Source organism: Limulus polyphemus, unplaced genomic scaffold (genome assembly GCF_000517525.1).
Source record: "Limulus polyphemus unplaced genomic scaffold, Limulus_polyphemus-2.1.2 Scaffold3079, whole genome shotgun sequence".
Taxonomy (NCBI): Eukaryota; Metazoa; Arthropoda; class Merostomata; order Xiphosura; family Limulidae; genus Limulus; species Limulus polyphemus.
Window position 1 is genome coordinate 82,432 of NW_013668689.1, and position 12,403 is coordinate 94,834.

General features: G+C 33.6%; 1 protein-coding gene across 1 annotated transcript in view; it reads right to left on the minus strand.

Moving 5' to 3' along the window:
- LOC106468616 (nesprin-1-like) overlaps positions 1-12,403 on the minus strand; it is a gene marked incomplete at both ends in the record, with an annotated part of 121,329 nt that overhangs the window by 62,381 nt on the left and 46,545 nt on the right. Inside the window, 8 exons of the mRNA XM_013929045.1 lie at positions 1,830-2,074; positions 2,765-3,091; positions 3,342-3,506; positions 7,586-7,735; positions 8,177-8,488; positions 8,657-8,821; positions 9,947-10,093; positions 10,417-10,743. Coding sequence (XP_013784499.1) covers positions 1,830-2,074; positions 2,765-3,091; positions 3,342-3,506; positions 7,586-7,735; positions 8,177-8,488; positions 8,657-8,821; positions 9,947-10,093; positions 10,417-10,743 — 1,838 coding nt within the window. The remainder of the gene's footprint in view (positions 1-1,829; positions 2,075-2,764; positions 3,092-3,341; positions 3,507-7,585; positions 7,736-8,176; positions 8,489-8,656; positions 8,822-9,946; positions 10,094-10,416; positions 10,744-12,403) is intronic.

Genomic DNA, 12,403 nt, shown 5'->3' on the forward strand with positions numbered 1-12,403 from the left:
AAAGTAGGAAGGTTACACTATAAACATGAGTTAAGTATTCAGTGAGTAATGACTGATAATCAACATGATGACATAATATCAAGAAGGTTCAGAAGGCATGTTAAAGTAGGAAGGTTACACTATAAACATGATTAAGTATTCAGTGAGTAATGATTGCTAATCATTATGATGACATAATATCGAGAAGGTTCAGTAGGCATGTTAAAGTAGGAAGTATTCAATGAGTAATCAGTTCAGTTACAGTCAGTTGTTTTGGTGTTATAAAAGTTACTCCATCTATTCTCTTACTCAAACTTGTTGAATTACGTGTTTGCTTACCTATAAATGGTAATTAAGTTAGGCATAAGTATGTCTCACAGTTTACATTGAAACATTGTCTATGTACTTATGCTTACAACCACAAGTAAAGGTAAAGTGTAGCATATGTTAAAAAGAAATAAAGTAATTTGTTAAGTAGACTGGATGCTGCATTATTTTTCTAAAATTATCTAAAAGAACACGCCCAATCGTGGAATATATTACAAAAGAACACACCCAATCATAGAATATGTTACAAAAGAACACACTCAATTGTAGAATATATTACAAAAGAACCCACCCAATTGTAGAATATGTTACAACAAGATACATATAAAGACAGAGAAATTTCCAGTACGTGTGGATCATTTCACATATTCAAAAAAGCTACTTATCATTATAGTGTCAACTACACCAACTTACAACTAACTTTAGTTACCTGAAACATCACTCAACTGTTGTACATCTTATGGTTATACTGTTATAACTAACATTAATTCATGTTAAATAGCACACACTACCTGTTCCTGAGTTACCTGAACATCACTCAACTATTGTACATCTTATGGTTATACTGTTATAACTAACATTAATTCATGTTACATATCACACACTACCCATTCCTGAGTTACCTGAACATCACTCAACTATTGTACATCTTATGGTTATACTGTTATAACTAACATGTTAAATAGCACACACTACCTATTCCTGAGTTACCTGAACATCACTCAACTATTATACATCTTATGGTTATACTGTTATAACTAACATTAATTCATGTTACATATCACACACTACCCATTCCTGAGTTACCTGAATATCACTCAACTATTGTACATCTTATGGTTATACTGTTATAACTAACATTAATTCATGTTACATATCATACACTACCTATTCCTGAGTTACCTGAACATTACTCAACTATTGTACATCTTATGGTTATACTGTTATAACTAACATTAATTCATGTTAAATAGCACATAATACCTATTCCTGAGTTACCTGAACATCACTCAACTGTTGTACATCTTATGGTTATACTGTTATAACTAACATTAATTCATATTACATCTTATGGTTATACTGTTATGATATGTAACATGAATTAATGTTAGTTATACACTACCTATTCCTGAGTTACCTGAACATCACTCAACTATTGTACATCTTATGGTTATACTGTTATAACTAACATTAATTCATATTACATAGCAAACACTACCGATTCTTGAGTTACCTGAAACATCACTAAAACAAAGATTTCATGACAGGGATTTAATATTTAAAAGAAAGAAACTTTCCTCTACTGGGGTGTTCAAAGATATTAATACCCCCCCCCCCTTTGCCCAGGAATTATTTAATTCTAGTTAAATAGATTGGTCAGTTGTTGCCCTATGGAAAATTTGAAGTTTTCAGATTGGTGAATGGAAAGTGAAGAGATGTCTGGAGGGTTCCAGGGCAGAGACAAGATCAAGGTGGATGATGCTGTTGAAGAGAAGAAGCAAAACTACAAACATTCTACAAACCACATCATAAGATACTTCCCTTGATCAGGGTCACTTAGTGGCTGGGATCTGTAAATCCAAGTGCCAAGGCTGGGATCTGTAAATCCAAGTACCAAGGCTGGGATCTGTAAATCCAAGTGCCAAGGCTGGGATCTGTAAATCCAATGACAAGACTGGGATGATCTGTAAATCCAAGTACCAAGGCTGGGATCTGTAAATCCAATGTCAAGGCTAGGATTTGTAAATCCAAGTACCAAGGCTGGGATCTGTAAATCCAAGTACCAAGGCTAGGATCTGTAAATCCAATGCCAAGGCTGAGATCATTAAATCCAAGTGCCATAGAATATGTTGTGGAGGGAAACAGGAGTACCCAAAGAAAACCCACTTTCACAAGACAGGCACCGAATATTTTACCTGTCCTATGCCAAGTGATGAAAAGTAGAAAAACAAGAAATGATTAGTTATGTATAATAAATTTAATTTTGAACTTATACCAGAAATTGTTTTACACGTCTAGGGTGTTTTGGAGGCAAGGTACATGTACAGGGATACTGTTTTATGACGGGTGCTAGTTTGGCAGTTAAAGTGTTCCTTGTTTCCGCTGAATGTTAATATTTGTTAGTCTGTCCTTGAGTAAGGGGATATAACTAACTTTGTGTACATAAGAAATTGGGATAATTTTGGCAGTCTGAGGGCTAATCTTATTGCTGGAGTTGTAGTGATTTGGTGATATTTTGGGGCATATTGTAAGTAACTTGTGAGCTGTATTCTATTAGAGGGCATATATAAGCTTTACAGATTTTTTAGATTTGCATTGGATTTACATCCTTTAGTGTTTTCTGTTAGAAGTTTTAAATTATTAATAATCTTGTTTAAGGATTTGTTGACATTTTTAAAGTGTTGTGTCCAGGTAAGTCAGGTATCAAAGGTTATACTATTATGCTATTAATCAGCACCTTTATTTTATCCAGCTGGGCCTTCTTCTCTGAAAGTGTTGCTTGAAGCTGCTGTCCCTCCATCAGGGTGTTTTCCATCTGACTGACCACTTTTGATGCTTGTTTAATCATTACTAGGAAACTTGACCACAAGTACAGAGCATCTTCCAGGGTAGACTTGGTAGCCATCAACTTTGTCAGAAGATTACTTCTGTTCTCTTGAAGTGTTTGAATGACATCATTGATTGGCTGATGTCCAACAGGAAGTGTTTCGGTCAGGACAATTTGAGCCAGCTCTGCAACTGATTGGATTTTGCCAACCAACTCCTCTTTATTATTGATTAATTCCTTAGAATGACAAGAAATAATTAGTGATGATATAATGCAGTTATATTTTGAAACATATTACAGAATCAAATTTCTGTCTTCAAAATCATGTTTTGCTAATATAATTTTAAATGCTTACTAAAATAAAACAAGAGTATAGTTTTTAATTACTTTTTAAAAAACATGTATAAGTATTTTCATATTCTCCTTTATTTAAGTGTTATACCTAGTATTAAAGCTAAGAAGTCTGACATTTCAAGACTGACTTTACCTGTAACATTGCTAGCTTAGTTTCTAATTCATCCACAGTTCCCTCTGTACCTTCACACAGTTGGAGACGACTCTGAGCTTCAGTGACACGAGACTGGCAGTCTGCAAGCTCATTCTCAAACCTCTGATGGTTACTGACGTACTGTGTCCATTTACTCACTAGATTCTGGATAACAAGAAGTAAACATTCAACAGAAGGGAAGATATCTGATAGTTACTAACATACTGCATACATTTACTCACTAGATTCTGGATTACAAGAAGTAAACATTCAACAGAAGGGAAGATATCTGATGGTTACTAACCTACTGAATCCATTTACTCAGTAGATTCTGGATAACAAGAAGTAAACATTCAACAGAAGGGAAGATATCTTATGGTTACTAACTTACTACATTCATTTACTCACTAGATTCTGGATAACAAGAAGTAAACATTCAACAGAAGGGAAGATATCTGATGGTTACTAACATACTGAATCCATTTACTCAGTAGATTCTGGATAACAAGAAGTAAACATTCAACAGAAGGGAAGATATCTGATAGTTACTAACATACTGCATACATTTACTCAGTAGATTCTGGATAACAAGAAGTAAACATTCAACAGGAGGGAAGATATCTGATGGTTACTAACGTACTGTGTCCATTTACTCACTAGATTCTGGATAACAAGAAGTAAACATTCAACAGGAGGGAAGATATCTGATGGTTACTAACTTACTACATCCATTTACTCACTAGATTCTGGATAACAAGAAGTAAACGTTCAACAGGAGGGAAGATATCTTATGGTTACTAACTTACTACATCCATTTACTCACTAGATTCTGGATAAAAAGACACAAATAATTATATACAATAGATGAGAAGAAATCTAATAGTTGCTAACATACTTTGTCCATTTACTCATTACACTCTGCCTAAAAGGAAAGTAGCAAACAAAGGGAAGTATGCTCTATAATTAAACATATGATAGGCAGGGAAATAGTCGGACACAATAGAAATAATAAGAATAATAGATAACCAATGAAACATTTTATTAGAGTAAAATGTATCATAACCAGACAGAAATACTGCTTCAGGAGTAATTACACAAGAGTTACACAGATGAACAGTGTGATAAAGTAATATTTAAACATAAGTAACACATTTTAATCAGGCCAGATTGCCACAGGAGTAATTACACATGAGTTACACAGATGAACAGTGTGATAAAGTACTATTTAAACATAAGTAACACATTTTAATCAGGCCAGAGTGCCACAGGAGTAATTAAACATTAGTCACTCAGATTGACAGTTTGATAAAGTACTAAATAAATATATATAACACACATTTTAATCAGACCAGAGTGCTAAAGCAGTAATTAATCATGAGTTACACAGATGAACAGTGTGATAAAGTACTATTTAAACATAAGTAACACATTTTAATCAGGCCAGAGTGCCACAGGAGTAATTAAACATTAGTCACTCAGATTGACAGTTTGATAAAGTACTAAATAAATATATATAACACACATTTTAATCAGATCAGAGTGCTAAAGCAGTAATTAATCATGAGTCACACAGATGGACAATTTAATAATGTACTGTTTAAATATAAATTTAATTAGCATTGTTGAACAAAAAGTTTAAATTCAATTACTCATAGGTTCTTCTAAGCAATGAAGCTTAAGTGTGAACTTGTTTGTGAATCCATTACATGCTGAAAACCTTCTTATCATACAACACAAGGATTGGTTTATCCCCAGCTGGCAAAGTTGCAGGCATTGAAATGACTACATGAAGAAAAAGTGAACCCCATCAGTCCACAAAATGTTGTCTAGCTAAGAGTCATCAATTCCCACTAACACCCAGGAAATTTCCAGCCATTCATGTACATCTACTGTTAGCAATTCATCTAATTCTAGGATTAAAGTCATATAGTCTTATTCATGGCTTTCCAGACTATTGACAATGGAAGTCCAATGGCAACTGGGGTAATATGTATCTGTTGGAATATAGTGTTATAGTCTCATGCATGGTTTTAATTACTATTGACAATGGAAGTCCAATGGCAACTAGGTTAATATGTATCTGTTGGAATATAGTATTATGCATGGTTTTAATGACTACTGACAATGGAAGTCCAAAGGAATCTGGTGTATTATGTATCTGTTGGAATATAGTGTTATATTATCATTCATGGTTTTAATGACTATTGACAATGGAAGTCCAATGGAAACTAGGGTAATATGTATCTGTTGCAGTATAGTAATATGCATGACGTTAATGACTATTGACTATTCCTGTCTGTTGATCATGGGAATTTAGTTTGCTTGGCAACTTGACTTGTGATGAGTTTCCTACAACAATTCCTTTTTCAATATCAGTCATTGCCTGTCCAACTTCTACTACAGTTTCAGCTAGTATTGCATGAGAAAAATACAGCTACTGACTGTCAAACTTCCACCACAGTTTCAGCTAGTATTATATAACAACCATACAATCACTGTCTGTCCAGCTTCTACTACAGTTTCAGTGAGTATTTTATGAAAGTTACTGTATGCCAATTTTTTCACTACAGTTTCAGTGAATATTGAGTACTGTATAACAACCATACACTCACTGTCTATCTAGATTCTGCTACAGTTCCACTGTGTATTGTATAACAACCATACATTCACTGTCTATCTAGATTCTGCTACAGTTCCACTGTGTATTGTATAAAAACCATACACTCACTGTCTATCTAGATTCTGCTACAGTTCCACTGTGTATTGTATAACAACCATACATTCACTGTCTATCTAGATTCTGCTACAGTTCCACTGTGTATTGTATAACAACCATACATTCACTGTCTATCTAGATTCTACTACAGTTCCAGTGAGTATTGTATAAAAACCATACACTCACTGTCTATCTAGATTCTACTACAGTTCCAGTGAGTATTATATAAAAACCATACACTCACTGTCTATCTAGATTCTGCTACAGTTCCAGTGAGTATTGTATAACAACCATACACTCACTGTCTATCTAAATTCTACTACAGTTCCAGTGAGTATTATATAAAAACCATACACTCACTGTCTATCTAGATTCTACTACAGTTCCAGTGAGTATTATATAAAAACCATACACTCACTGTCTATCTAGATTCTGCTACAGTTCCAGTGAGTATTGTATAAAAACCATACACTCACTGTCTATCTAGATTCTACTACAGTTCCAGTGAGTATTGTATAAAAACCATACACTCACTGTCTATCTAGATTCTGCTACAGTTTCAGTGAAAATTGTACAACAAACATACACTCACTGTCTATCTAGATTCTGCTACAGTTCCACTGTGTATTGTATAACAACCATACATTCACTGTCTATCTAGATTCTACTACAGTTCCAGTGAGTATTGTATAAAAACCATACACTCACTGTCTATCTAGATTCTGCTACAGTTCCACTGTGTATTGTATAACAACCATACACTCACTGTCTATCTAGATTCTGCTACAGTTCCACTGTGTATTGTATAACAACAATACGCTCACTGTCTATCTAGATTCTGCTATAGTTTCAGTGAAAATTGTACAACAAACATACACTCACTGTTTATCTAGATTCTGCTACAGTTCCACTGTGTATTGTATAACAACTATACACTCACTGTCTATCTAGATTCTACTACAGTTTCAGTGAGTATTGTATAACAACCATACACTCACTGTCTATCCAGTTTTCACTACAGTTTCAGTGAGTATTTTATGACAGTTACTGTATGTCAAACTTTCACCACAGTTTCAGTGAGTATTGTATTTCAACCATTATGAGTTTTATCAGAAGCTCAACATGTTTCTTAATATACTTTTATCAATTTCCAACAAACCTTTTTGTTTGTCACTTTCATGTCAATAGATATAACCTGTTAGTAGACATTTCTAAAAGAATGAACCCTTGTATGTTTGATGTTGGTTTTAGTCCTCAGCAAGCAAATTTCACAGTCATCATCTTATGATGACTACTTTTTGTTTGCTTTAGAACTACCTTTCAAATCATCTTACTAGTTCATCTACCAAATATTGGAATAATTTTAAGCTATGGATGTTAAAATGGGTTAGCTAACTGTAAACATAACTGAGAGATAAGTTATTCAGAAGAACAGATATAATCTAACACTGAATAACTAACTAAAGGTATAGATTGTGTTACAGTAAGCAACAGTCAGAACTAACTTATACAGAAATCAAACAGGCACCTTAACGAGAGAGATGAGTTGCTGGTAACGAATACCAAGCTCACTGAGTTGACTAACACGTCTTGCACTGGATCCTTTATGTAGCTGTTGTATCTTGTCTGTGAGAGCATCTACCTCTAACTCCTTTGCCCTAATCTCCCCTTGCTTGCCCTGAAAACATGTCACAAGGTAAGTTGAACAAATTCATACAAACACATCAATATATTTTCCTGTAGCATTTAAATGAAAATTAAAACGTGGTTTGCATGCTTTTCAAACTCAGGTATATTAAGATTGTAAATTATTTATATAAACTGGCTGTAGCGTTGAGTAAAATATACCAACAAGGAAAGTAAGTTATAGATTTTTAGGAAAAGGTAACTAATTTTAGTTTTATTAATTTAATTCTGTTCTGAAAACAGTGATAGAGAAATTCTAGACTATTTGATAAAACCATCTGAAACTATACTACAGATCATCATAACTCTGCAGACTTGTTGAAACTTTTGAGTTCTTTTCTTTGCTGCTTGGATAATGAAGATGATGTAAATTTTGTTTTTCTTGAAATTAAATATTAGTAATAAGTTACTTGCTTATAATTCAAAACCTTACCTTGAGCTTTTCGAGTTGTTCTCTTTTTTCAGACAATGTTACACACAACGGTATGGTGCTAAGAGATGATTCAGTATCACGTATCCATGATTGAACTTCATCAAGTCGTTCTTCATAGTCCTTCCACTGCCCCAGGAGGCCGAGCAAAAATTCTGTAGTTGTTTTACACATGTCTTGGGTTGTTTTCCACTGTTCCTTCAATGAGTCTAACTCTCCAGAGCCCGATTCTAGAGTGTCAACCAAAACTAGATCAAGTTGTTCCTCAGCAGCTTTTAGCTTTGGTTCTTCTTCTTCAAAAGCAGCCTGAATACCCTAACAAACACAGAAAGTTACCTTTACATTAGGCTTAGGTTTCATACTGAATTTTCCATAAAATATTATTCATCTTTAAGGATTAAAGTTTATTTTGAACTAAGATAGATCTTGATCTGATTAAAATGTTCTTTTAACACTATTTAATTCTTATAAGAGATGGCTAACCTTTAAGCGGTCCAGAGAGCTCTGCAGAGAGATTCTGTCTAATGAGGTTTCCCCACAAGAACTTATTAAAGACTGAGTGTTTTGCAGCCATGTTTCAACTTCTCCAATCATCTTGCTCAGTTGTTCATGTTTAGCTACAATATCTTCATATTTACTGGTGCAAATCTAGAAAACAACCATATTCAGTCTTAACAAATTAATGCATAAATGCATAATCAGATTTATTCTTGAAATTCACTGGAAATATCTTAGATACAACAGATCTCTACTTTCACTAATATATTAGATGTCACACACATCACTACTTTCACTAACACCCGAGACATCACACATCACTACTTTCACTAACACCAGAGACATCACACATCACTACTTTCACTAACACCCGAGACATCACACATCACTACTGTTACGTATCTGCTTGTTTGATAATTTCCGGTATAAATTCTTTCCGAGGAACTTCACAAAACAAGTCCATTTTTGATTAAAACTAGTTTATTCTTTCTCGATACAACTTTGTAATACACAGAATTTCCATAGTCAATATGTCTCTCATCTCTTTACTTAACAACCTTTATAAAACATGCTGTAAATCACAGTGATTCACACACTTTACTTATGATGCCTACTGTTCGCTTGACTCAATTATATATATCTTCAATCTATCTGCATATCTATCTCTTCGCTGGCTTTATTTGCCGAGCTTATATACTAAAAAAGAGGTCGCCTGGCAAACACTCGGACATTTGCGGGGTTCCTCAATAATTCATGATCATTCAAGAAACTCCAGCACGCATGCTCCCAGCGTCGCGAGACTTCCACTGTCGTAACACTACTTTCAATAGCATCTGATATACAACATGTCACTACTTTCACTAACATCGGATATACAACACGTCACTACTCTATCTCAGATACCATAAATCACTAGCTTCACTTTTAGTTCAATAAAACTTTCGATTAAAAAGACACTTTATACATTTTTTCATTCTCCTCTTCCTAAAAGAATTTGAAGTATGGCCAAAGATAATATCAGTTTCTTTATTCACCATTGCTACCACATATAACTTTAGTATATGTCATTATGGTAACAGAAGGTATCTAACCCTTTACTTTAAGGTGAGAGTGGGAAGTGACAAGAGAAGAGACTAAACAGTAACTAAGCCTTTTCCTTCTGTTTGGACAGGAACGTGACAAGAGATAAGGCTGTTCAAATAATAACTTTCCTTATGCAAGAGTGGGAAGTTACAATAAAAAACTTAATTTAAGATTGTTCAATTAAAATCTCACCTGAGCCTTTTCCTTAAGCTGAGAGTGAGAAGTGATAATGGAATTCAAAATCTCATCCACACCCTCATCTCGGTCAGGTAGCGCTTCAGCCTTAATTTGAAGATCTTCAACACTCTGTTGATGGCTGTTAATATCCAGTTGTAGGCCCTGTCCAAAAAGATTCAGTAACTTTCTAAACATACATCACAGCAGTAAATAATATTAGAAATCTTTAAACAATAACAGAACTTTTATTATAGCAATAAACAACAATAGGACTTTTATTACAGCAGTAAACAATACTAGATCTTTTTATCACAGCATTAAATAATATTAGAACTATTTTATTACAGCAGTAAACAGTATCAGAATTCTTTTATTACAACTGTAAATAATATCAAAACCTTTTTATCACAACAATAAACAATATTAAAACTATTTTAGCATGATCTTATAAGATAAAAAACACAAAAGTTTACTCTTTAGCTTACTCTATATGTTTGCAGTTGTCTTTTCTTTTCACTCAAGCTTGTCACAAGCTTCAGAGTGCCCTCTAGCTGTTGTGAAGTGTTTCTTATCCACTGTTGTAGAGCCTGCACTTCGTCTTCATATTCAGACCACAAAAACATAGTAGATTGAAGTGAACGGTCAAGTTTAATAGAACCATCAAAAATTGTGTCAAACACCGTCTGCAGGTTCTGTAACATGGTTTGCGTGGTTTCCCACCCTTCTGGTGATGTTCCTACTTGTAGCTGTTCTCCAAGCTGTACTGTGCTATTGACTAGATTAAGCCCTGTGTTCTTCATTTGAATCAACTCCTATGGGTTGGTAAAAGAAAAAGCTCATAAGAAAACATAGGACAGGAACTACAACCTTTACACCACCATTAGAGTAGAAAGGAAAAAGGTCAAATACTAAAGTTAAGATTATGTCTATCCAATGACTCTGAGGTCAAACATTATAGTTAAGATGATTTCTACCCAGTGTTTGTGAAGGACAAACATTACAGTTGAGATGATTTGTACCTAATGTTTATGTGGTTTTATCTTTCTGTTTGTATGAACATGAATTGGTGTCTACATAGAAACTGACAATCTGGTGCAACACCTAATAAGACTTCATTAAAATAAATACAGGAGTACTTTTGTACATAACAGTGTTAAGAACTAATTTTTTTATTACACCAGAAACAATAAATCTTTAGAAAGAAACAACAATACAATAAAGAATAATTTTAAAAGGTGTATATATATATTTTTTTTCATACAGTTTTTCAGTAGTAACTAAACTTCTGGATAATGGATATTATGAGATATCTTGATATCTATATATTTTCTGGGCAATGGATAATATAAGATACCTGGATAGCAGATATTATGAGATATCTTGATATTATATATTTTCTGGGCAATGGATAATACAAGATTCCTGGATAGCAGATATTATGAGATATCTTGATATCTATATATTTTCTGGGCAATGGATAATATAAGATTCCTGGATAGTAGATATTATGAGATATCTTGATATCTATATATTTTCTGGGCAATTGATAATATAAAATACCTGGATAGCAGATATTATGAGATATCTTGATATCTATATATTTTCTGGGCAATGGATAATATAAGATTCCTGGATAGTAGATATTATGAGATATCTTGATATCTATATATATTTTCTGGGCAATTGATAATATAAAATACCTGGATAACAGATATTATGAGATATCTTGATATCTATATATTTTCTGGACAATGGATAGTATAAGATACCTGGATAGCAGATATTATGAGATATCTTGATATCTATACATTTTATGGAAAACAGATATTGTTAGAAGTACACAACTATTTCATTTAAATTTAATATAAGAAGATCATTTACTTTATATTGTGCGAGCACTAAAGTAAGTTATTTTTAGAAGTGGTAGAAATAACAAGTTTGCTTACACAACTGTTTACAAATCATTTGTTGTGTAGTTCAATTGTTGTGAATTGATGTCAGGCTACTCAAACGTTTTGAATTTCTCTGATTTCTTTAAATGAGTATTGTTACCTCATAATGTCCCATAGTATGTAGAAAGTTCTAGGCCTCAGTTGGGTAACATATATGTATATAGGTGAACAAGTTAATAAAAGAAAATGAAGTTAGTGAGAGTTAAGGTATGACAAAGTTAGTGAAAGACATAGTCAGATAGATATAGAGTGTGTTTGTAAGTTTATCCATAAAGAGTGTATTGTTACGACAGTGGAAGTCACGTGATGCTGGTAACACGTGATGAGTTTCTAGAAGGATCATGAAGGCACGAGTGTTTGCCAGACGCCCTCTATATCGTAACTTTGAATCAGCTGTGTTCCATGAATGCTGCAAGTTGTTTGGCATAAGAAGGACCAGAACAATGCCACATCACCCACAGTTTGATGGGATGGTAGAACAGTACAACTGGACACTTGGGCAGGAATTGGCAAAGTTTTG